General features: G+C 42.4%; 1 protein-coding gene across 1 annotated transcript; it reads left to right on the forward strand.

The window, feature by feature from the left end:
- The first annotated feature begins 243 nt into the window (after nt 1–243).
- LOC133027514 (vinculin) lies at nt 244–27040 on the forward strand. The gene is made up of 21 exons (XM_061094532.1): nt 244–622; nt 11130–11200; nt 13106–13256; nt 14578–14686; nt 15108–15230; nt 15348–15508; nt 18288–18378; nt 18498–18645; nt 19165–19318; nt 19423–19598; nt 20213–20403; nt 20888–21087; nt 21480–21608; nt 21749–21898; nt 22933–23041; nt 23124–23426; nt 23514–23638; nt 23752–23937; nt 24016–24219; nt 24332–24436; nt 25160–27040. Exons 1-21 carry the CDS (start codon nt 455–457, stop codon nt 25304–25306), a joined length of 3201 nt encoding a protein of 1066 aa, XP_060950515.1. The 5' UTR covers nt 244–454; the 3' UTR covers nt 25307–27040.
- The last annotated feature ends 325 nt before the right edge of the window (nt 27041–27365 follow it).

Raw genomic sequence — 27365 nt, forward strand, 5'->3', positions numbered from 1 at the left:
TACAGCTGCAGGAATCTCCCTCTCACAAGGTGCACACACATATTTCCCTTTTTTGGGCATGAGAGTCTATTACGTAATTTCGGGAGCAACTCGGATTTCCAGCAAACTGTGTGGGAGCGGGAGGCGGGGCCTGCCGAGCGACAGCCCCACGGACCAATCACCAGCCAGGGGAACCCGCCCTCCCGCTCGCTGATTGGCCACAGGGGGACACCGACCCTCCTCGCCCGCCCTGCCCGGACTGGGACTCCTTTCACGCGGATGGTTTGACGGGAGTAGTTGTAGTCCTCGCACCGGATGGTCCAACTGTCCCGGAGGGAAACAAGCAGCCACCGGGATATTGTGTCTTTTTTTTTATAAACCATCTCATAGCGGGAGTTTCGGGAGTGAATCGCCTCAAGTGCCGGGAACTTTAATCCGTTTTCTCTGTCGGTTCGCGCCCCGGAAAGTTGCCAACATGCCGGTGTTCCACACGAAGACGATCGAGAGCATCCTGGAGCCGGTGGCCCAGCAGATCTCCCACCTGGTCATCATGCACGAGGAGGGGGAGGTGGACGGGAAAGCCATCCCGGACCTGACGGCCCCGGTGGCGGCCGTGCAGGCGGCTGTGAGCAACCTGGTCCGGGTGAGTCAACTTCACCAACCCGGGGGAGGAGTGCCTGAACCCGGCCGAGGTTCCGGGGGCTACCTGTGGCTCTCTGATAGAATAAATAAAGTACACAACTCCAGCTAGATGTGGGTGTTTAATACCAGGGGAGGTGGAGGCGTGCTAGCAAAGTTTCCTGAAGTAGTTACACTCGGGGCAAAAGGGCAGCTACGCCCTTTTCCCCTTGAAACTATGCCCTGCCTCCTCCTCCTCTCCGCAGCCCGACTGCCATGGCCCGACGTAGGCACCACTGTGTCTGTGTCTGTGTCTGTGTGTGTGTGTGTGTGTGTGTCTGTGTGTCTGTGTGTCTGTGTGTGTCTGTGAATGAACTTTAATGTTTACCTCAGTTCTCTAAACCACTGGGAAGGTGGGGCAGGACATGGAGATGATTGGGAAACTCACACTATGACATGGCACCAGTGACACAAAGTGAAGTCATACATATTATAAACCATCTGTCAGTGCTGTGCTGATGTGAGTGGGACGTGAAAGCACCACCGAGTGTTATACTGTAGTCTGTGACTCAATACATTTCATATCCTGTATAGGACTGGACGATATAGCCCAAAAATGAGATCAAGATAAAAATGTTTCTTATTAGTCAATAACAATGGAAATTTACTCATTATCCACTCACCCCTGAAATTAGTTTCAGGGGGGAACAGTGTAGCATCCAAATCCAATATGGTTAAAGTAAATAAATTGTGACCACTTCAAATACAACTCGAAACTGTGTATTTTACAACATGTCTTTAGACTAAATGTCCTCTGTGATCCTCTTCTTATTGAAGCTGCTCTTCTTTGTGTGCAGAGGAAGAGAAACACTTAAACAGCATAACGTGATAAATCTGAGACAGATCAGTGATGCGATGAACCTCCTCACCAGGCATCAGCATTACATCGATACATATTGGGCCTTTCTTATATTTCGACTAATACAAATTATATTGCGACCATTATTGATATTGTTATATTCTCCAGCCCTAATGCCTAACCAGGTATTTTGTCTCTCTTTATTACATTACATGATATATTTTATAGCTTACTCATCAAAATGGTCAAATAAAGGAATCTGATTGGCTACACGTGTTGGAGAAACACAGGAAATGGGTTAAAATGAACATAAGCCAATCACCAATCAGTCTTTTCTTAACTTAAAGCCCAGAACATGGAACCAGAACTAGAACTTTTGACAAGTTAACTGAATCCAAAATGTCATTCACTCAACTTACTCTTGATGCACTATATGAAAAGTGCTCCAACATGATCACATCTACTTGGTGAATATGATGTTTTTATACCCACACAGAGCAGTTCAAACGTCTTTGGGAATATTAATCATGCATTTGCCAACTCTCTTTGTAAATCATTAACTCACACACTCCCCTTGACCAAATGCAGCTGCACTTTCAGGTATTTATAGCATCAGAAATCACCTAACCGCCATGGTGCTCCTCAGAGCCACTTTGTAACCATCATTGCAGAAGCGAAGGAGATGCTAATGCCATTTCCCTAACATGTTTGCTCTAAAGATAAACCAATACGTGGCAAGTTTCCTGCCGAGGAAACAAGCAGCCATGAGGGGCCGGTCAGATATTGAGACTTCAGGAAAGGAGGCGATAGAAGCTATTTTAAGTCACTTGTTGGTTCCTGGGTGTTGTTGTCTCGGTCAGCCGGCTCGTGCACGAGGACTCTCGCAGTTGTTGGGCGATAAATTTGGGAAATTGCTCCGGCTTCTCCTGTCAACAAAGGAATCCTTCCTTGAGAATGATTGCTCGCCATGGGCCCACAATTTATGTAGCAGGATTGGTACAGAACCACCATCTCATTCCAGTTTACTCCAGTCTTTCCTTTTGTTATTCCTCAATGACCACTCGGATAATTTAGGCCAATTTTGGCTTATTTTATTTGCATTGCACATATACAATGGGTACACTGCAATTAAACTGTTTCCAGCCAAAATAAACCGACTGAGTGCAACCTGAGAGTAGAATATATAACAGCCAATCAGAGATCTACATATTAAACCTGAGCTAAAAGTAGAGTCGACTATTTGTCTAATCACCAAGTGCAATCATGACGCAGAAAGAATGCTAATGTTTGCCAGATGTGTTAACACATTAGCTAACACATTAGATGCAACAATATAAAACAGTATGTCTGTCAGCATGTATTAAGATTCCGTGCCCCCCCCAAGTGGTAATTAGTTGATGTAATGCTTTTAGAATATAAAACATTACATTGTTGGAGATCACAGTGCTTGTGTTCATGTCCTGGCACATGAACACATCCTACGTAGCCCCAGCGAGCTTTGAGGGGGGGAACTGATCCAGATCCCTGGACAGTCTGAATTGTGATCAGATGTTTCCAACAGTGGCCTGGATGAATGAATATAGGCCTGTTATTATGTCCAGTTGCTGTAGCAACGTTACAACATGGACAGTGTTATGAGTTCATTGAAGTTGAGGATCGCATATAATTTTTTCTGGTTCCACTGATTCCATGAGTCATACTTTGCAGAGCTTAACTGAGAAAATGTGCTGCATGGCTCATATCTTTCACTTCTTTGTTCCTGAAGACAATCGAATATTGTAAGGAAGCAGGATTGTTTTGCTACTGCTATTTCTGCACATGCATGTTTGCATTAGTTGGATTTGTACCCTTCTCAAGTGTAAGTCGTTTGCAAGTCGCCCTGTAACTGGAGAGTAAATTACTGTCGAGGAAAGGATCATGCTCGGGAGGGAAAGGGATGAGGCTCTATAATTGCATTTCCCCAGACGTTCCCAGGGCGGGGTCCTCTCATAGAAAAGCTATCTCCCTCATAGTACAAAACCACATGTTGCACAAACTTCCTCCTTCATGATTCCATTTAAAAACCTCTTGAGGCTGAGGTCTAAACACAGTTATTCACGGTTCACTTAGGATGACCTGGAAATCTGAATGTGGAATCTGAAAGTGGGTTACAAATTAGTTTACCTTTCCGGTCAGATGGTTTGTGTCAGTCTGCTTCCTGATGCCAGACGGAGAAGAAAGGACGATGAGCTTGTTGGATGTTCTTGGTTGCGTGAGCCTGTCTGAGGAGATCTGCTGCACAGTGATACATGTGAAAACCTTTAAATTATTAAAGTGAAAAGGCCTAATGTTATTATTCCACATGCATGAATATGAAAGTGTGGCTCTTGCCAAGCTGACCCAGTGGGGTTAGGGTTAACCTGTAACCCAGAAGAGAAGTATTACCACAAAACACCGCAAGTCAATGTTCATAGTGCATCCGAGACTTTCACACGTGCTCAGCATCTCTGACTTTGTGTTTTAAGGCCTCAATTAAAGATGAATGTGAGGAATGTGCAGAGTTCCCAGCATGCCGGAATGCATCTGTCGTGAGGGGGGTGGGGGGAGGTGTTGAGCTGATCCTTTTGAATTAGCAACTTTACTGAATTATGGAGTTTTATTATGCATCAACAAGCCTTCCCAGAGGAAAGCCTGTCTTCACACAACAGCTTTAAGTTGCTGCAGGATGTGGCTTTCATGGCTAAACAGCTTTTTAATGGTTTGAGAAACCGTGTCTTCACTTCTTGTTAAATAAGCGAAACTCATGCAACAGTGACATTAAGTCAGAACAGTTAACCATGTTGGCAGCAGGGCTCAAAACCTGCTGTAAATGAAGAACTACTGTTCCCTCTGTAATGTCAACCTGCCTGAGGCATCATTCTACTTTTGTCTCATTAGTTTTAGGTTTAACTTTCAAGTTGAGAATGTGGAGCAAAAACCTTTATAAAGTCATTGCATTACATTTGGAATTACATTATGTTTGCCGTTCACATCACAGCTTATCAAAAATGCAAATGTTGATGTTGTTTATTAAGTTATTCATAGCTCAAATTTTTTCCTGCTGCCGTAAATGGAAGAACAACATGCTTCTCTGTGTCAGACTGCAGTCATTCTTTTGGGCTGACTAAACGGCTCCTTTTAATGCCAGGCATGTTGGAGTACTTTTTTTATAGCTCCTTTTTTATAGAGGTTGGATAAAGAAAAGAATGCTGGTGATTTAGGGTCCTGGAACGGATAAAGCTATAAGATTTAGTCTTGGTGTTTGCACAGATCAGACTTTAAGAGAGGCTTCTGTATGCAGGTCAATAAATGGCTGTACATTGACTGTTTGGTTAAAAAGAAGTTGGCAACTTCTGCAATGCTGAAATTGCAAAATACGACATTATGCAAAACATGCAGTGACTAAAAGTTGGGCTCAACTGTAGACGCTGAACATTCAAGCAACATGAAGAAGTTTTTATATGATAAACTGTGGTCATAGGGGTTGGGTCAACCCTCAAACCCTAATCATTTACAGATGGGAAGCAAATGTGCATTAACCTAAGTGCTTAAAAGCGTACAAAAGGACACACTTCCTCTTCCCTGGAACCCCAACTTCCTGCTATTTGTCAAGGGAAATCTTTTAAAACTGCTCACAATTTTATTCTGGCATCTTGGTCACAGACACAAGAACAATGGGTGCATGTGCAGTGTTTCCAATTGTTCTTGTGGTTAGGATTCATACTGCATCTGAAGACTTTATCCTACCAGGAGGTTGCGAAGGAATTTAGAAGTTATAAGGAAATGCAGGAAGCCAAGTCAGGAAGACCCGGCAGCTGTCGGCCTCTCTCAGGAACAGGAGTGTGCGACTCAGGGAAGGGAAACCCCTTCTCCCTCTGCAGTGAGGTAGTGAGAGTTAATGGCTGTAGACCATGAAAAGAAGTCAACACACCAGGGCTGACACCTTTGCCTGAGAATAAAAAGTCGGGTTCAAATCAATGAGAAGTAAAATCTGTATAGTTCAAATGAATGCCTCCCATTAAGCCCTATGGCGCCCCATGCTGCCTCACATGGGCGACAAGTTTACAGGCGATTCCTGTGATTAGTTGTCAAGCAGTTACATTTTATGAACTTGGCAAACAGTCTTAACCTTTATCGAGGGCTTGAATGAAAAGGAACAAGGCTCTCAATAGACTCAATAGCATGCAGCTGCAGCATGTATGCATCCTGTCACGCGGCATCATTGTAAATGAGGGCAACCCCCAATGCTTCTTTGAGTATGAATGAAGGTTAGTAATTTGGCTTCACAACTTAAGTCATGAACAAGAATTGGTAATTTGAGCGTGTGAATGACTAATTTATGATATGAAAGACTAATGCTAATTCATGAGCATGAGTAATCAAAAAAAATTGGCCAACAGTTAAATAGAAATAACCACCATGTGTTCCACGCCCTAGAAAGTGGGAGTACAGGGTAATAAGTATTCACCAGTATTCATTACCACCCAAAATAACACCTCATAATACTCACTGCTTAGATTTTTATTGGAACGTGGTCTCAGACATTTGTGCCTCACAGTACTTTTATGGTCCGTTGAATCCCCGTTCTGGAACTCTGAGTTTGATGTTGCGTCCTCCCGCCAACCCTCTGTAGATGCAGTAAAAGTAATCTCCTGCTATCTCTGTGCTTTTAGCAATCCTTGCTCTGGCGGAAAGTGACAGCTCATCTTTGACAAGTCTTATTGACTCACTCTTCTTTTAAAGAGGAGGATTCACACCGATGAGTGCTGCTCCCTAGTAACACTGTATGAGCTGCTAAGCTCCAGTAACATGAGATGGATGGCTGCGATATATCCTCTCTGGCTGCAGGGGCCTACTTGGCCGTAGCAAAGCAAGCCATTTGATTTGTGACTTTCATCGCCTTGGACACCCCATGTGTAGCTACTTCCTGAACCAAAGCTAATGACCTATACTTGACAACACTTGACAGATGCACCATAAAGGTTTTGACCTATAGAGCAACTTATTTGTCGCCCCTCCAAGTCATTATTTGTCAAAAGCCATTCGGTATCTCAGAATGCAGGTTCCGAGACTATTGATCATGTGTGGCTAATGGAGTGCTGCACCATCAGTTTGTGACCATGTCTCATCTGATTGCGTTTCAAAGTCACCTAGAGTATGAATCGGTATCCGAGTTGCACAGGAAATCCACCCGTGCGCAGAATAATACAGTTTATCTGTAAAACATTGCTAAGGGCAGCGGCAAAGGCGCTTGCCAGAATTTTGCCGTCGTAAATCTTTGTGGTCACCACAATTAACGCTGCATTGTGTGAAACTGCCCCACATGTGAAAGGCAGACTGTGTCTTGGCAGCCTTGAGGCTTTCAGACCGGCCTTTCTTCTCTGGGCAGAGCGATGGGCCGTTGTCAACAAAGCCGAGTCTGTTCCAAAGGAGAAGCCACTTTATCAAGCTACTTCACAGCACATGGTTTCCGCACGGCTCTCTTGGAAGGTAAAAGGATCGTCAGTCTTTCCCCCCCCTGATCAAAATGGTAAATGACTTGAGTCTGTCAGTCTGTTGCGTGGTATGTGACAGCTTGGAAGAACATGACTCTGAATCAATGATCTCATAAAGAAGGAGGAAGTGAACAAATATATTTCCTTGGAGTGGTTTGCCAGAGTCTATTCAGGGAAAGAGATATTTGTGTTGTGGTTTGAATGGGTCTCAGCTCTGGTTAGAAATAGGCTGAAACTGAATGGCCTCATCATCATGTCATTACTTCCTCTTGCACAGCAATGTAGTTTTAAAAAAATGTATCGGCCTACTTAGTAATTCATCAAGCAAATGCTTTAGCTGCTTCCAGGTTCTCTAATCATGAGTTTTCAGTTTCACGCTCTTGTTCATTGAATATCTTTAAAATTTGAATTGTTGGTTTGTGAAACATGTAATTTGAAGATATAATCCAGGTCTCTGGGAGCATAATATTGACATTTGAACTACTCTGATAAGGCTGTACTCAAAATAATCACAACAGAGGCTCAAAAATGGGGAAGTCAGCCAAGCACCACAAACTGCTTGACAACAACTCTGATAAACTCGGATCACTGATCTATTTTTGCAGTGAATTGTTTGGATTGCTTCTTGGCTGCAGACTGATGTTGAACTTCACAGACAGCAGGATGAGGCTCCACAGGGAGCAGGAAAGGGAAGAAGGAGATGACCTGTTGAATACAGACGGCACCATGAGACTGAAGTCTGCTTGGTGTTAGAAACTCCTCCTTGATGCTTGGGGGAGAATTTGACTCAGCGCTTGTTAAATGCAGCTCAGACGCGGCTTTTGGCCTCCTCCTTGTCAATCTGTCATCTGGTCTGTCTTTTGTTCAGCTTAGGTCATGTCTGGACTTGACTCCATCTCATATAAATCTTTGTGTTGTGATAATTTGTTGAGATTACACAAGCAGATGTAGCAAGTTTATCCAGTCTAACTGCAGCTCGATACCTTGGAGAAGTTCTCCTCCAAAGCCAGAATGCTGGTGTCCAAATCCACCGTTGCTTATTTAAGAAAGAGCAAAAAAAGGTCACTGCACCAGACGTATTGTCCCTTATTAATTATTGGTGTTGTGCCATCTTCTTTTCTCTTTGAGAGCTCAGATGGGAGCAAGTTCATATTCTATTCAAACAACCATGCTGCAGGAAAGTGACAACTGAGCTGTTCTGAAACTAGCAAGGCAAGTGGAATTGTTTTAATTTGTGTCCCATGGTCGTTTTGATTAAACTACACTGCTGTCCGACTGCATTTGGGGATGTATTGTTATTTTTTCTGGCAGGATTTGCATCTCCTGTTGTTTTTATTAAATTGCAAGCTACCAAAATATAATGTGGGTCACATCATTTGATCCTCAAAATGTCTAGTGAAATACAAGCGGGGGTGTATTATTTGGCAGAGTTGTTTTTTTAACTGCCAAGTTCACATCATAAAAAATTCTTTCCCTTTGCAAAGGACGGCTTGCCTTAGATCAGACAGGGGTATTGCTTTGTTAGAGGAGGTCACGTGTGTGTTATTTATTGCTAACTTAGCCTATAACATATTTTTATCACATCCTGCCTCTTCACTTTACTGCTCTTTATATCCCTCCTCTGCAGCCTTGCCTCTCTCTAGTTGAACGGGACCAAACGGCTTTGGTTGTTGTTGGCTTTTGTTCAGAGCCACTTACTGGTGGAATGTCAGGGTGGCATATGCACGCTGCCATTACGGGTCAGTTTTAGTTTGGAACAACCTTTGGCCCTACTTTATAACCCCCCCCCAGTGAGTCAGAGTCCCTCTGGTCCAGTGAAAAGAGAGTGAAGAGATGCACGTCTTCGCTGCTCCCTTACAACCTCCACGTCAGCCATCTGGAATGGCTCTGCTCACTGTCTGTAGTCTGACATGTTGACAAGCTGTCCGAGCCACAGCATCAAGACCACATCCTTAATAAGCTAAATATTATTTATTTAGGTTTTTCAGATCTAACCAGTTTATCAGGCTGAGCTAACATCTCTAAATTACTGGTTTTGTCCGACCTACATTCCAAAACCTGTCTGTTTATTATATTTCTGTAAATATAAGAATTTCAAATGATACAAACGACCTCCAGTGATTGATCAACTAATTGCTTCAGCATTCTTAAGCATCTTTTTCAGCTTATAGCGCTTAGCATGTACAAGATTGTGCAATTCAGCAAATTGGAATATGAGGAAAATGTTGCACACAATGACAGTGAGGTAATTGCTCCTGTAGCTTATATTTGTTATAAAAACAATGATGTAGTTTGCCAATGATGCAGCTCGTTTAACCCAGTCAACGTGTCCCAGTACGAACGTGTGTGATCCCTCACCCGAGACAAGCTGGTCGTGGGTGAGTTGTGTCTCCCACCAGAGCTGAGGTCATGGTGGGGGAGGTGAGTCATTTTGGAACATGAAGGAGTGGAGGCGTTCAGCTGCTTTACACAATATAACTCTGCTGAGGCCCGAGCGGCTCCCCCCCCACACACCACCAACAGCTGTCTCGTTGAAATATCGGTTCCCTGGATGAGTAACGGGTCGTCCTCCTGGAAAACTGCACGATTAAAACTGTCACAGCGGTAAAACTGGGACAACAAAGCACAATCTGTTGCTGTATTAAAATATGTGCTGAATTTGCACTGGATCTAAACTTTAAACACTTCTGAGGATGTGCATCTGTGTTAGTGCTTCTGAACCTGGAGGTGTTGACTGATGCAGCCTTGTCATGACTGATGAGCCAGTCATCGGGGCTGAGGATGGGGGGGTTGGGTGGGTGTGTCAGCCCCTGCTTCCACAATTAGTTACTAAATATGATACAGTAGCTAACTGGGTTGTGATTGATTAAGAAATGATCTTCCAACTCTGAGAAGAGCTTCTTCCTTTAATTTAATTTAATGCTGTCTAATTACCACGTTTGGTAATGTAAAAGACCTCTACCCAAATCCATTTGTTTCTATAATACTCCATTACCACGCTTATACTGTTACCTTAAGAAAGAAGAAGTTGAGCTTCTGAAGATGGTGTGTTGTCGAAATGATCCTGTGGTTAGAATCACACGATCGAGTGTGAAACATGAATGCTGCTTTCTGTAGGTGCTGCATTGAACTGATGTCACCAACCATACATTTGTATTTCCTGTGTTATTTATTTCTCTCAGCATCTTTCATCTGTTCTCCCGACAATGCTTTGATGAAGAGTAAAAACTTTACAAATCTGTGTTTAATAGACATTCTTAAAAGTTTTCTTCTTCCAGTTATTTGGTCAACAATCCAATCAGCAATATAAAAATAGCAAAAATGCTCTGGACTGAAAACAGCCCCCACAGGTCTCTGTTGCAGGTTTAACGTTGGTTTGTGACACATGATCTCACCGTCCAAACAAAAAGGTAAAAACAACCATTGATCCATAACAGCTCCTTCACAGTAATACATGCTAATAAGTGCTGCATGATGGTTGTTTTAAGATCTTTCGTCTATGGTCACCTGGTTTTACCTGATTTAGATTCCTCCTGCATTCCTTACACATGCAGTCACGCTGAACTGTGAAAGGGAATGTGATTCCACTGTATCTGTGTTGGAACTGTAAAGGACCAGTGACCTGCGCAGGGTGTCCTCTCAGACCTCTCGTCCCCGGCTTCATGTGACCCTGAAAGAGATGAGACAAAAGGAAAGACTGACACAAGGGGGCGAAGTCAGTATGAAAGTTACTGGACAAGTCAGAGTGAAATCAGTTTCATAATAATTCACTTGTGTCCAAAATGTTGAAGTTGCCTTTTACATAAGATTGGCAATAAAATGTTACCAAACCCTTATAACAAATAAATTAGATTAGGATATTTTACACTTTATAATAAATGACTTCAAATCAAAATAAACACAAATAAAAATAATTATATATAGAACTTCCATCCATCCATTATCTATATACCGCTTACCCTTTCAGGAGTATGTAACATAAACTTCTGATTCCTCCTTTTTTATTCCTATAAAATAAAGCTTTTCGTATCGCTAATCAAAAATGCTGATACTGACATGTCCAGCAAGATTTTTTTATCGTCCAGCCAATATCTTGGTCGAGGTGTAATGTCTTGTTTCATGAAATCAAGTTTACTGATGAAAGTCTCTGTTTTTTCCAGGTGGGGAGGGACACTGTACAAACCACAGAGGACCAGGTCATGAAACGGGACATGCCACCAGCTTTTATCAAGTAAGCACACACGGATCGCTCTGCACACCTCTAATTCATTTAATGACAAAGATCTGTGATGTGTTTAGATGAAGTGATTCTCTCTCGACAGGGGAACCCACTAGCCTCTCTTTGGCTCTCTTTCTCTCTTTATCTGTTACAGTAATGGCCGGTTGTGCCCAAGTAAAGGTCAGACATGGCATGTTAAGTGCCTCCGAGTCTCGCCTGGTGTAGCACAGATACATTTTTGCCCAGGGAGGAGCTGCTTATACTCTTGAAGGAGAAGGGCCACAGACCCGTACTGTACATGTCCCCATAGACAAGAGCCTCTGGCTGCTGCTGCTTTTCGTTCCCGTTGAAATATTAAAGTTCATATAATAATGTAGAAAAGGAGACGTGCACCCATTTAATCGATGTATTTGTCTCCCTTGCTAAATCCGCATCATCATAAATCATTAGCTTGTGCCCAGCTGCCGTCTGTCCGTTTTAGTCCTTCACCGATCGTAACTGCATGAGATAATACGGAAGAGGGAGGGCAGGGCGGGTCCCGGGAGCCCCCCCAAGGTCAGGGATGAAATGCATTGGCAGGCACAGGTCGTCAGGCTCAACACATTTGGCGCCTCAAAGTCACATCGTCACCCTGTCGTCATCCATCAGCACAAGTGCTGGAATGCGTCTCCTCCACTAAATATAGTGTCTGTCGGGGTCCGGTTAATGCATGGCAGTTTCTCACTTGTGCACGCTGAAGGACACGGCTGGCTGGCTCTGCAAAAACACACACACACACACACACAAGTCAAGTCAGCTTCGATCTTCAGGAGACTTGCTCCTCCTGAAGAACAGAAACCAAGGCCAACACCTAAAATGTGGAAAACAGTGATAAACATCCCCCTTGTTACTGTGGCAACATTTGGCCTAAAGACAAAAGTAAGAAGTGAGCACACTGTGGGAATCAGAACATGTGTTTGTCCTTGGCTTGTTGCCATTTCCTTTGTGCGATATGTCTGCTATGATGCTATGCAGGTGGCATGTGTGACGCTGGATCGAAGGCCTGAACCTGCAGTTTCTGTTGCTCTGGTGTTCACTGAGTGCATCTAGGCCTAGGAGGCAATCATTTACATTTCTGTGGGAGCAGGAGTTGAACTGGGCTGGTGCCAGTTAGAGTCATGAGAGACATGCTCGTGCTACAGATATTCATGCATCAAATAGTCATAAGAATTTATACAACACATGACACCTTCCATTCTTATTATGGTTTTTTATTTTTACCCAGCCGCAAACTTGCTCCACCATGTCCCGGACCAAACCATTCACTTCAAATGAGATGGCTTTTTGACAAAAACAATCTTGAGTTAGGGTCCTCTAAGAATATTGCTTTCAGTTGCATTTTGTGCGATAAAGTTTCAGGGAAAAATGTTCGTTGTTGACCTTAAGTGACTATTTCTAAGATTAAGAATGAACCTTCAAAGCTCAGATCCTTTCAGTCTCTTTTCAGGGCAAAAGCAATAAGAAATGTCTTGATTTGTGTTATTTCAGTTCGATATATTTGGATCCTTCATTATCTATATAAACAAATGGATTACGGAAAGTTGTTTTAGGCTTTGACACGTGTGGAGAGGAAAACCCCCCTTCTTAATTCCAAATCTAACCTCTGTATAGAAGAGGAAGGATGATTGTATTTTTATCTGGGATTTAGACTCAATCCGACTCAAAAAGCATAAATGATGAGGAAATGAAACAAGGTCATTTTTAGGCAGTAGTTACTATATCTGTAACCCAAAGCTTCTGTTATTGCTGCACTCAATCTGCTGTTTCCATGTGTCGCGTCCATCTGGCTTCTGAGAGGCTTCATATCAACAGCATGACTTGTTTTGAGGATTTTTTTGTGTTTTACTGTTCCGTAAATAAATCTTCTGCTCTCCACAGAGTGGAGAATGCGTGCACTAAACTGGTGCAGGCTGCCTCCATGCTGAAAGCTGACCCCTACTCTGTTCCTGCTCGTGATTACCTCATTGATGGCTCCCGGGGCATCCTCTCCGGAACCTCTGACCTGCTCCTGACTTTTGATGAAGCTGAGGTATTCAGTCATTCACTCACTCAGTCATTCATTTCTTATTTATTTGGACAATCGGTTAACAAGCGGATTTCTGATTGAGGAGTTGAGGACTCGCACCTCATCCATTCTGTGGTTTCATACATTTTGCAGGATGTGGTTCTGCCTCTAACTTCAGAAACATGTGTGAATTCAGAGCTGGTTTATTGAGATACCTGATGGTGGAAGAATTCAATTTCTTGTGCTCCGGTTTCCTCCCAGTGCATTATTTAAGCATTAGAGCAAAATGGTGAAGGGTGGTGGTATCCACTCTCACTTGGACCGGTCAGATATTCAAAGGTGATGATTCAGATCACTAAAACGATGTATGTTCATTGCCGGTTATAGTTATAAATGAACACAGTGTATTTTTGACACCTGTCGAATGTCCTGCCCAGACGTAGCTTCATCATATCTCTGTATTTACCAAATTTGAATAGTTATGTGCTTACTTCTTTGTCAAAAAGCAAATTCCAGTTGATATTTTCCCATCAGATCAATGTTTAAGTATTGGTCAGGCTGTAAAAGATGATGTATACCTGTATTTTAACGTTAGACGGTAATGGGGATAGGCCAGACTGACCAACACCGACTTAAAACCAGTTGGCAACAGAAGCTGAGAAATGAGAAGAGCATACACAGAGGCTTGTAACTGTACTCAGGGTTGTTGCATTGATTTTCACTGAGTAGTAGATGAGCTGAAAGGGCTTTAATATCTTTTTAATGGACATTTGAGCATTGCAGAGGTCTGCTGCTGCCACAGGCTCTACTGGTCTAAGGACAGAATCTGTTCCTGCTTTCCTCTTGGGCACTGTAATGCTTATAAAGACGTCAGAGCTGTAGATAAATATAACAGACGTGTCTGTGGAACTATACATATTTCTTCCACAAACACTATGTCTTAAACCAGGCAGTGGTATCATCTATCAGGCCCAACATTCTTATCCTCTTAGGGATGGAGAGGAGAAAAGGAAAGTTGCAGATCAGCTCTCTGTGAGTAGCCACAGGCGGGTGTCTCTGTTCTCCGTGCAGCCGTCAGCAGGACTCAGCAGGAGTCATCCGTCAGCGGTGCCATCGTGTTTTCAAATGCTGCTCTGGGATCACTCTGAATAGTGGAGCGGTGACTCCAGCAGTCCACATTAATCTGGTGTGACGCAGGACAAAAAGGGGCCGGAATGTCAGGCGGCCGCATTGTCAGAGGTTAATTGGAGGGAACCTGTGTGCGTGTTGGGGTCGGTTGTTTGCATAATCATTATTCTTTGCAAAAACATAATTGTTTATTGTGTTTATCCAACCATTGTCACAGGTCCGCAAAATAATCCGTGTGTGCAAAGGCATCCTTGAGTACCTGACGGTGGCAGAGGTGGTGGAGTCTATGGGCGACCTGGTCACATACACAAAGAACCTTGGACCAGGTCAGTTATCATAACACCATGGCAGGTTTACTTCAATTAATTCTTCACTCAACAGTATCACAGATTGATGATTATTCCAAGTTAACAGTTTTGTTTTGTTTAAACATTCATTGATGTATTTTGGAGTATTTTGATTGAGTAAACGCAGTAATACCTAAATGCAGAAGTACTTGTATACAATACAGAAAATACAATAAGTAAAAGCCCTGTCGATATAGTGTTAACAAGAAAATAAACTTTTCGTATGTATCAATATAATTCAAAGTATTAAAATTATAGTAGATAAATTTGAAGTATTGTCCCTTCCCTCAAAACAATATCCAAATACTGGTCGGACCACAAATGACCCTATGAGTGAATGATTTTTTGAAATATGCTAATTTTCTTTCCTTTCCACCTCTTTTTTGTCGCCTGTGTCCAGGAATGACGAAGATGGCGAAGATGATCGATGAGCGACAGCAGGAGCTGACCCACCAGGAGCACCGTGTGATGCTGGTCAACTCCATGAACACAGTCAAAGAGCTGCTGCCGATCCTCATCTCAGGTAAACACACACGACCTCACGTAAAGCACAGACACAGGTCCACACTATGCAAACTTTATTTTTAGGATAGTATCATTACTTTGGATTGTAAATTGTGAGTTCTGTTTTACATTTCAGGCATAAAAATATTTGTGACAACCAAGACGTCGGGCAGCCAGGGTGTGGAGGAGGCCTTGAAGAACCGTAACTTCACCTTTGAGAAGATGAGTGGCGAGATCAACGAGATCATCAGAGTTCTGCAGCTCACATCCTGGGACGAGGACGCCTGGGCCAACAAGGTACACACAACAGTTAATCTTTTTTCAATTCTGAAGTGATTTAAAACCTTAGCTTGTCTTTTGCCATTAACGTTACATTTGCACACGTTAACACATAAAATGTTTTAATTTACTGCTTTACCCTTTAAGCTGCTGAGAGTGTTTACACAGATTATTTTATTCTTTATGGTCACAAAATCGAATTCTGCTTGCTACCTACTGTGCCCCCCCACACTCCCAGAATGCCTTTGGGTAGAGGCTGCAGACCGGAGAGATCTTTAATCTTTTTTTTCTCCCTGTGTTCATCAGGGGACCTTATTTCAAGGTTGACAGGTGTGATAAAAAATGCTTTTGCTATATTTTAAGAATAGATACAGTTATTAAAGTAGGCCTGCTTCAACTTTGTCTGTGTCTCTGTAGCTGTTTAATCTTCTGGCTTCTGTTTTTCTGCTCTGCACGTTCTGCTTCTTTCCTGTTCCAACACTCTTGGAATTATTAAAACCTTTATTTAAACAGAGATGGCCATTAAGGGCAAGTTGTCTTTTACAAGGACGTGCTGGTCACAGTGCATATAAAACATTAAAAGCACATTGAAGTTACGGTATATTTCAACATCAATGCAAAGATAAGATAATATTTGCCTTATTTCAATAAAATAAAGTTTTGTTCATAAATGTTTTTGTAGCACCGCTCATCATTGAGCCAGAAACCAAGGTATTTATAAGAATATACCTTTTTTAATTTGTAGTAATATTTACCTCAGTGGAGTGGTTGTAATATGTGTGGTGCATTGTAAAATCAATTCAAGTTTGCCATAATGCACAAAGAGCACTGTTTTACATAAATAGCATTTTCCATCTGCAGATAAATTGCATTGACTCTAATTATTTGACCAAATTCACTCAAATAATTTTTATTCAAGTTAAAAACTTGAATAAAAGTGCTCCTAGAATACAACCCTGTGGCACACCTTTGTTGGTACTCATAAAGCATACTTTGGCAACAACAGCTTGTGTTCTACCACCGAGAGAATTCCAAATTTTTTAATAAAATGCCATAGATTCCAGAAGAATTATCAACAGTACCGAAAGCCTCAGATAAATAAAGAACAGGGCGACACAATCCTGCTTGTCCTCTAAATGGCTCTATCTTGTGCCACCTTTTTCTTTGTCTACACTTTTTTTTGTCGGTCCCAGTTGGTATGTCCAGTTAAACATTTGTATTTATGTCGTTCTTCCTTTTCTGTTTACCGTTTATTTCTCCCTTCACTCCCTGTAGAAGGTAAGCCTCACTTCTCTCGCGCCCTGTTTGTGCAGCAGCATGTCTGACAGTGTGTGCTGTCTTGTGCTGTGTGGTGCCATTGTGTGCTTTTCTTTTAGCCGCAGAACTGTAGTGAGTTTAAACTATGTATAGATAGGCTAAATAAAACAGTGTGAATATTGTTATACAGGTATTGGAATGGTGTATATTGAAAGTGTGCAGTTGATGAATTGCCTGAATTTTGATCTATATAGTTGGTTTTTCGGTTTTTGGATTTGTTTTGCTTCATAATATGACGTAGTATCAACATCTGTGTGTCCTCCTCCTATGTCAGGATATGCATGTTCTCAGCATCTCTGGTTATTGATCGAGCTGACTCATGCTGTATTGATTGTTCTCGTCTTTTCACCAGGATAATCAGGTTTCTTCTCATCGCTTCTTGTATCTAACAGCCATAGGAGGAGCACACACAGAATATCTGATATGGAGTTTGTCGTACGAATGGCAAATTTTTTGTTTTAATCCGACAGAGTTTGTTCACAAATCTTGCTTCCTTTAAAAACATAAAATATGCACTCAAACTAATGTCATGAAACACACCAATTCTGATTTATCTAACAGTGCAAATGTTTGTGTTTTGTTGATAAGCTGTATTTGATGTGTGTTTGAGTTTAATATGAATGCAAAGATCCTTAATATGTGCGTCTTTCATGTCACATCACTGCCTTCTTCACTTTGGTTAGTGACACAGCAGCAGCAGCACAAGTCTGAACAGTAAACTTACGCACCCACGCAGCTCCGGTGGCGAAACCTCACACCTCTCGACTTCCTGTTTGCCCCACTCCCTTGTTCGGCTCGGCACACTCCCAGTTGGGCAAACAAATACGCTTTGTTGTTCTCTTTTACTTTGACAAGGCGAACACTGAGGGGGCTCCGACATGTTTGGCGATGAATAGTTTTTAAACAAGCAGCGTGTTGTTGATTTCCTGTAAAACTCCCGCTGAACTCTGTGATGAAGATTCAAGCTGCATCATGAGACACTCACTTTACCCACTCATTCATCCGCTCCTGCTTTGCTCCGTGTCCGACAGGGCTCCGCTTTGTTTGGCAAAGTCAGACGCTGTTGGACAGATTGTTGTATTTCCATCCGCTGTGATTGAGATACAATGGAGACTCGTTTGGCTTTCATAACGTGACATGCTCAGCACTGATGATGGGAACAGCATGCACTACTCCTATGTGCTTTACAGATGTTAGTGATCCTGCACATGGACTTTGCTGTGCACTGGGTTTGATTATGGGTAACTCACTCGTGGTGAGTGAGAAATTATATCTCAGTTCCTAGGAGTCATGACTTGGTTTATAAATAAGAGTATGATACATCTAAACAGGAATATTAACCTAAAATTAACCCTTAAAACAAAATGCCTGTGGAATAATACAGCCATGATTTATAGAGACATCATGTATACATGGAGCGACCAAAGGTTTCATCGATTCCCTTTAAGTTATTAATTTATTCTGTCTTTCCCCCCTAAAGGACACGGAGGCCATAAGGAGGGCTCTGGGGCTCATCGACTCAAAGATGTCTCAGGCTAAGAATTGGCTGAGGGATCCAAACGCTCAACCTGGTAATAACAAGTCCTCTTCCCTCAACTGTTCCCTCTGTCGCTGAGCACGTCGTCAGGCTGAGGACCTAATTGTATTTAGTGATGTTATCGGCGTGTCTGACTGTGCGTTGTGCTTCTAGGGGACCAAGGCGAGCACGCCATTCGACAGATCCTCGACGAGGCCGGGAAGGTCGGCGAACTGTGTGCTGGGAAGGAGCGGCGAGATATCCTGGGCACGGCCAAGACCCTGGGCCAGATGACCGACCAGGTGTCTGACATGAGAGCCAGGTAATAAAAACATTAAAAAAAATCCCAATTGTGTCACAATTCTTCATACCTAATGTCGTTTTCATTGCACAGCCTTGTGATCTTTGTTTCCACAGTATTTCCTTTTCATATTTGTGTTGATAAATGCTCCTTCTCCACACTAGCTATTTTTTTATATCCATGTATCAAGTGTAAGCCAGTAAGCATATTATCTGGGATTTAAGTGTGTAAGAGTGGAAGTCATATCCCTCTGCTGTGAAATTTGATTGTCACCAGGGACCCCGAGTTAAATTAGATTAAAAGCAGCTGTCTGGTATTAATCTATAATCTGCTTTAACCCCTGGTTGTGTTACTCCTCTGAAAACCGAGCGATACCTCTGAGCCTTGTCTAGGAATAGAGGCTTTAAGATAGGAAACACTGTTTTTAAACAAGGGGAGTGTAAGGCTTGAGATTTGGAGCAATCGAGTGTGCAGGTCAGGGAACATGATGTGTGCATGTGTGGGCTTCTGTGGTATCCATGTGTTCTTTTTCCACCCCAGAGGTCAGGGGGCAACCCCAGCCGCCATGCAGAAGGCCCAGCAGGTTTCCCAAGGGCTGGACGTGCTAACTGGCAAGGTGGAGAACGCCGCTCGCAAACTGGAAGCCATGACTAACTCCAAGCAGGCGATCGCCAAAAGGATCGACGCTGCACATGTGAGTCATTAACCCTTGTGTGAAAAGAGTCGGTCTTACAAAAACATGGATTCACACCAAACGTTTTCAGTTGGGAGTTTTGAGTGTTTTTATTTCTTGCTCAGAATTGGCTCGCAGACCCTAATGGTGGCCCAGAGGGAGAGGAGAACATCAAGGCTCTGCTCATCGAGGCCAAACGGATTGCAGACATGTGCGAGGATCCTAAAGAGAGAGAGGACATTTTGCGCTCTATTGGAGAGATCGCTGCCATGACTGCCAAGCTGTCGGAACTCAGAAGACAGTAAGTTGCTGGCTCTCGAAAATATGAAACTGATTCGTGCTGAGTTTGTTCGTCCGAGTTCAGGCCTGAGTTTCATCATCGCTGCTCTTGCTAACACTTCATCTCTGCTTTCACACATTATTCCACTGATTCAAATGTTTGAATTCAATACTTGGATCAGTTCACTTCACTTCCATCATCTAAGTGCAGCTGATTCCCACTGCTGCCAGGAAACTGGTGGTGTTAGTTTTCATGTATGAATCAAAAAGTGAGAAATCTGTGTAGTATCGTGTATCACGTTGGGCTTGAAGTTTGTCTTTGTCCATAAATGAGGGATGAATTTAGTTTCCACGTTTCCACGATTCTTCTCTTCTAGTTATCGCTGAAATTGAAAGATCCTGTCACAACATGCTCACATGAGTTTTCTTTCTGTGCAAATACAGGTTTAATTCTACAATTGATTCATGTTTTTAGTCTTCACCTCTGTTTCCCAACATTAGACGAATGTCTCTTAAATTGGATAAACAGGCACTTAGTCAACTAATTTGCTGCTCGTTCACAGACCTCATTTCAGTGATATCTTTCTGATTAAACAGGACCTCATACATTTTTGACTCTTTTTCATTTCCTTGTAGGGGTAGAGGTGACACTATTGAAGCCAGAACTTTGGCTAAACAGATTGCAACAGCTCTGCAGAACCTGCAATCCAAGACCAACAAAGCTGTGGCCAACAGCCGGCCGGCGAAGGCAGCTGTTCACTTGGAGGGGAAGATCGAGCAGGCCCAGCGCTGGATCGACAATCCCAACGTGGACGATAGCGGCGTGGGTGAGTCCGGCTCCCAGCGTCACCAACCTCCTCACCTCTCACTAACGTTCTCCTGCACTCCTTAACATTCTTTCCACTGCTCCGGTGGACACATTGCAGTCCAGACACTTATACATGACGCTTTCTACTGCGCTCATCGTTTCCACAACACTCGTCCCAAAGGTGATGTTTTATTCTTTGGTTTTGGTTTTACTGCTGAGAACCTGGACGTCATCTTTAATTCAACAGAGCTGGAGGCTGTTCTCAGAGAAACTGGTTCCCACAATATAACAGAGGACACAACATGAAATAATACAGAACACACACACACTATAATTATTATAACCACTGGTTATGAGATGCAACTGTGCATTTAGCAAAACTGCCTTGAAATTCTAGCCAAGAGATATTTAGGTTTTTATTCCATATAAAATTCAGGAGCAGCAGATGACCTGACACTTTAGTCCACAGGTTTTTTCATGTATTTGTCTGCTTGTGTTCCCAGGCCAGGCAGCGATCCGGGGCCTGGTGGCCGAGGGCCGCAGGCTGGCCAACGCTCTGCCGGGGCCGTACAGGCAGGAGCTGCTGGGTAAATGTGAGCAGGTGGAGCAGCTCATGGCGCAGCTCGCCGACCTGGCCGCCCGCGGTGAAGGGGAATCGCCACAGGCCAGAGCTGTGGCTCAGCAGCTCCAGGAGGCTTTGAAAGTAAGACAGCTCACAGAACCAGTCTCCTTCCCTCTCCTGTAGCTTCACTGGGACACTCTAAATCAGGATTCATGCATGAAACAGACAAACTACCCCCTCTGCTGGTTACCAGTGGTGGAAGACATACAGCACCCAAAAATATAAGTAGTAATCCCACTGTGAGAAGATTTATAAATTTGGAAAAATTGTCAGAATAGTGATAAAATGAGAGCGTTATCGTATAAGCTGAATAAAAACTCAACATCTGCAAGTGAGGCACCAGCAGCAACTATCAGATGTAAATGTAATGGAGTACAAGGTGTGATATTCACACTGAAACATAACCTCAAAGTATTCAACCCTAAATACAAATGTTACGGTAGCGTGTGCTGATTACTTGTAACATCTGTTAGGACCTGAAAGGAAAGATGCAGGAAACGATGACTCAGGAGGTGTCAGACATCTTCAGTGACACCACCACCCCCATCAAGCTACTGGCGGTGGCGGCCACGGCTCCGCTGGAGTCCCCCAACCGAGATGAGGTCAGTGGTACAGTCCCTCCGCTCCTCGCTGTCATTTCCCTGCACTCAGTATTCCGTCAGTGGTTGTTATATTTATTGGCAGGGTGATGTGTTATTTCTAACTGCCCTGTTGGATAATTGTTTAATTCGATCATGTGTAGGTCTTTGACGAACGCGCTGCCAACTTTGAGAACCACGCCAATAAGCTTGGCACCACCGCAGAGAAGGCGGCTGCAGTGGGCACGGCCAACAAGAGCACGGTGGAGGGAATCCAGGCCGCTGTCAAATCCACGAGAGACTTAACACCACAAGTACGTCACAGTTTAGTGTTTAGACCGTATCTGTTTCTATTAGTCTGCCCTCCCCTCACAGAGATGTAAGACTGTACAACTCATCTACCTCTGTCAGAGCCACCATCACAGAACTGCACTAAATATACCTGTCTCCTTGCACTGTGTACCCTGTACAACACTCCGCTCTATATACTGGAACACTTACTTCATCATATGTGATATGTGTTAATATAAACCATATAGATATTATATATCATTTTATAGAATAATATTGTCTTTTGCACACTCTGTCTACATATTCTTACACTCATAGTATATTATATTATCTATTGTATAGACAAATACTTATATTTATACCTCTACTATATATCATATCATATTATATCATACTCTTTGTACATTCTTTGTATATATAAGTCTATATACACATATTTATACATGTGTACATGTTATTATTATTATATTTACTATTATTATTGTATATACTGTTGCTGCCATTATTACTATATAGTGCTATTATATTGGTATAATTACTATCATATATAAATATATATTATGTTATATTATATACTATATATACTGTACTATTTTTATATACTGTTTAACAATAACATTACCATCATATCATCAGTACTATTACCATCATCTTGCCACTGAACGTTATCTACCTATTTATCTTGTGTTTCTGTTTTTATTCTTTCTACCTCAATATTTTTTTATTTTATTCTATTGTATTGTTTTTTTATTGTATTCAAATATACCGGCTGCTATGACGACTTAATTTCCCTTCGGGGATGAATAAAGTTATCTATCTATCTATCTATCTATCTATCTATCTATCTATCTATCTATCTATCTATCTATCTATCTATCTATCTATCTATCTATCTATCTATCTATCTATCTATCTATCTATCTATCTATCTATCTATCTATCTATCTATCTATCTATCTATCTATCTATCTATCTATCTATCTAAGTGTTTCCTGCTTCTTGAGTCTTGAACACTTGTCTTTGCACCAACAATTAACAGGGGGGGGTTGTTTTCTAGGTGGTGTCAGCCGCTCGTATCCTGCTGAGAAACCCTGGCAACCAAGCCGCGTATGAACATTTTGAAACCATGAAGAATCAGTGGATTGACAATGTGGAAAAAATGACAGGTGAGGCATTAAAGGACGCTTTTAAATCCCCTGATCACTGATGATCTCTATCCTACGATATTAACACGTTGTGGATGTTCAGGTTTGGTGGACGAGGCCATCGACACCAAATCTCTCCTGGATGCCTCAGAGGACGCCATCAAGAAGGACCTGGATAAGTGCCGCGTGGCCATGGACAACCACCAACCTCAGATGCTGGTCGCCGGCGCCACCAGCATCGCCCGCAGAGCCAACCGCATCCTCCTGGTGGCGAAGCGAGAGGTGGAGAACTCTGAAGATCCTAAATTCAGGGAGATGGTGAAGGCTGCGTCCGATGAACTGAGCCAGACGATTTCTCCGATGGTGATGGACGCCAAGGCGGTGGCTGGAAACATCCACGATCCAAGTAAACAGATGCTGGTCACAGATTTTAAGATTCTTTCTGTGTTTGGAACATTCTGATTAGTGGTGACGTGTTTGTTTGGATCCCCAGGTCTTCAGAAGGGCTTCATGGACTCGGGTTATAAGATTCTCAGTGCTGTGGCGAAGGTCAGGGAGGCCTTCCAGCCGCAAGAGCCAGACTTCCCACCTCCTCCTCCGGAACTGGATCAACTTAGTGTAAGTTAGGAGGAAGAAACATGTATAATCAAACCAGGGCAGAGGCAGGAGATGAAGCGTTTGATGCCAGTGTCCAAATGAGTCACCAGAATCCCTCTGATCTGTCCTTGCAGCTCAATGATGAAGCAGCACCCCCCAAGCCTCCCCTTCCAGAGGGTGAGGTTCCTCCTCCCAGGCCTCCTCCTCCTGAGGAGAAAGACGAGGAGTTCCCCGAGCAGCCGGCTGGCGTGATGGTTAACGAGCCCATGATGGTGGCGGCCAGGCAGCTCCACGATGAAGCGCGCAAGTGGTCCAGCAAAGTGAGTCACCGCAGTGATGCTCTTTTGCTTTGAAGCCTCGTGCTGCCGTATTAACTGCGTTCCTGTTACATCTCGTAGGGAAATGACATCATCGGCGCTGCCAAACGCATGGCCTTGCTCATGGCGGAGATGTCACGTCTGGTGCGCGGAGGCAGCGGCAACAAGCGCGCCCTCATCCAGTGCGCCAAGGACATCGCCAAGGCTTCTGATGAGGTCACGCGGATGGCGAAGGAGGTGGCCAAGCAGTGCACTGACAAGCGAATCCGGACCAATCTGCTCCAGGTCAGTTCACGTGACAATGGCGTTAGTGTCTTTTCACTGTTGGAAGACGACACTTTATTTGTTTTTGAATCACATTTCCTTTCCCTCTGCTGACTTTCTGACCTACTTTCAGGTGTGTGAACGCATCCCCACCATCAGCACTCAGCTCAAAATCCTGTCCACAGTCAAGGCCACCATGTTGGGTCGTACCAACATCAGCGAAGAGGAGTCAGAGCAGGTAAACAGTGTTTATTATTATTATTATTATTCTACTATATCATATATCATATTATATCATACTCTTTGTATATTCTTTGTATATATAAGTCTATATACACATATTTATACATGTGTACATCTTATAATTATTATTATATTTACTATTATTATATATACTGTTGCTGCCATTATTACTATATACTGCTATTATATTGGTATAATTACTATCATATATAAATATATACTATGTTATCTTATATACTATATATACTGTACTATTTTTATATACTGTCTAACAATAACATTACCATCATATCATCAGTACTATTAACATCATCTTGCCACTGCACCTTATCCACCTATTTATCTTGTGTTTCTGTTTTTATTCTTTCTACCTCAATATTTTTTATTTTATTCTATTGTATTGTATTTTATTGTATTCAAATATACCGGCTGCTTTGACGACTTAATTTCCCTTCTGGGATGAATAAAGTAATCTATCTATCTATCTATCTATCTATCTATCTATCTATCTATCTATCTATCTATCTATCTATCTATCTATCTATCTATCTATCTATCTATCTATCTATCTATCTATCTATCTATCTATCTATCTATCTATCTATCTATCTATCTATCTATCTATCTATCTATCTATCTATCTATCTATCTAATATAGCAGGTCCCTGTTACTTTCTGAGATTCTGATCACTAAATCTCTCGTTCCCTTTTCCCCCAGGCCACTGAGATGTTGGTCCACAACGCTCAGAACCTGATGCAGTCCGTGAAGGAGACTGTCAGGGAGGCCGAGGCAGCTTCCATTAAGATCCGGACAGATGCAGGTTTCACCCTTCACTGGATCAGGAAGACCCCCTGGTACCAGTAAGGAGAAGGACCCCCCTGCCCCCCTCTGTTCCTCTGCCTCACGCTGGATCGGTCCAGCTGTCTCAAGAGGAGCCTGAATGGACAGATACATACTTTATCAGAGCGATGATATCAGTGCCCTTCACTCTAATGTGGGTTTCTCTATTTGTCCCAAGTCCTGTCTGTAACAGTTGCTGTTCTAGTAGAATGTAAACAATGGGACTATCAGTAGAAATTATGGGTTCGATCCTCACTGGGAATTTTTTTTCTTTCTAAATCGTGTACAAAATGTGTTTCAAAGCTTATTTTGACAAATCCCAGGAATATATATATTTTGATTAGAGGCTGGATTTCATATAATGTGAGTATTTGGCCGACTCCGAGACACAAGCCACAGTTAAGTTAAATTTAAAGAGTTCCTCAAGAGGCATTTTTATATCTTTGTACTGATAACGGTGTTATTAGCACTCACTTGCCTTTAATAGGGAAAAGCACATTATCTTTAGGAGATGTTACAAGTACAGTATCGGCCTTTCGCTCAGCACACACTAAATATAGCCAGCGGTATTATGTCTGTTTACACTATTCTTGATTATCACCACATGAAAGACAAACACTGTTCCTTTTTTTCACATTTTGTAATGCAATTATTTTCATCAAAGTTCTGCCAAAGACAGTCTGCCACGATCTTTGAAGCTTTCGTTCTTTGGTCAGCAACTGAGAACAAGGGCTAGTTTCTTACACACGCTGATTCGAGGATTAACTGTAACTTCTACGACAGTTAAAGAAGAAAACTGCTTTTTACGGTTGCATTCGACTCGTTCTAGGTATGTGTTGTTTCACATGTTGCTTTTGAGATTACATGTAATAAATGAACCGGCTTATTTCATTTCAGGTCGGTTCAGCCAACACAAATGCGCATCACTTTATTTTCATATCGCAGGAAGTGGACGTTATTTCACGAAGCACAAAACTGTTCTCGTTACTACATGCAAATTTGAGATTGTAGCTTACATCGGCTCATATACTGGTTTACGTCTGTTTTAATTTTATGCTGTATGTTTAGGAAACAGACAATTAAAGCACAGGGTGGCCCAGGCCAACAGGCAGGGAACACCTGGACAGGTAACCTCAGCAGTTTCAAGGTCTATGCCGTCAACCATGGAGTTTCTACTAGTTTTACTTATTTAAATCAAACCAGATTCATGAATACTTGGACAAACATTGGCATGATAAGAGCTTCCTAAAATGACAGAAGCCAAATTTGAGAAAAGTTTAAAAGACGTGTACTTTGGTTTTTAATTTTATCCATGTTCACTGACACGCAGGAGTTGGTGTTTATGATCTATTCTGCAGGCCTTCCAAGATATGTTGGCTTCACTTTGGGTCATGTCGTCCATCTTTATTTACAGTGTGAGGTGAATTATGATGTCATGATACTTAAAAACATGCTGCATGTCGAAACCATCATCATGGACTTTCTATTCTTTCATTTAAACACCATATGGAAATGTCACATCATTAAAGCTCATCATGGTTTCATTAGAAGAGTTGGTGTTAATTGAGATGCCTTGTTTTGGGGTAATAAGGTTTTGCGATATGTTGTTATAACAAGAAAAGTTTCTTGTTATAACAACAATATTTTGTATTTTTTTTGCTACATCTATTTTGCATATGTTTCTGCCCGCTCCATCGACAAAGAAATCTTATTTTTAACGTTTGAGACAAATGGATTCAATAAAGGACGTAAAATTAATTTCGGTGAGCTGATCTTTCTGCCTGCGACCGGCTCCCACTGTTTGTGACGGTGAATGTGTGACACTCACCTGAACCACGGCCAGGAGGAGTGGTGTCTAACTCCTGGTGAGGAAGATGATGGATGTACTCGTTGACCCTGAAGACTTCTGCCTGGACCTGAGAACGAGCAGCTCTGTGAGGACGCTGTTGTTAAAGTTAAAAGTAACGAATAAAGTAAAGTTACTAAAGGAACAAGGCCGTGGTCGACACCAGTTTCTCCCTGTGTCAATTAACTCCAGTTTCCTCCTACATTAAAAATTTGGACAGTAAAAAATGTTTTTAAA

This window comes from Limanda limanda, chromosome 21 (genome assembly GCF_963576545.1).
Source record: "Limanda limanda chromosome 21, fLimLim1.1, whole genome shotgun sequence".
In the NCBI taxonomy this organism is placed as follows: Eukaryota; Metazoa; Chordata; class Actinopteri; order Pleuronectiformes; family Pleuronectidae; genus Limanda; species Limanda limanda.

What these genes read in the sequence shown, in the direction of transcription:
- LOC133027514 (XM_061094532.1), top strand. Translation starts at nt 455, where the DNA reads ATGCCGGTGTTCCACACGAAGACGATCGAGAGCATCCTGGAGCCGGTG. An exon ending in CACAAAGAACCTTGGACCAG is followed by an intron (nt 14,687 to 15,107) that starts GTCAGTTATCAT and finishes GCCTGTGTCCAG; the next exon opens with GAATGACGAAGATGGCGAAG. An exon ending in CGCGCAAGTGGTCCAGCAAA is followed by an intron (nt 23,938 to 24,015) that starts GTGAGTCACCGC and finishes TACATCTCGTAG; the next exon opens with GGAAATGACATCATCGGCGC.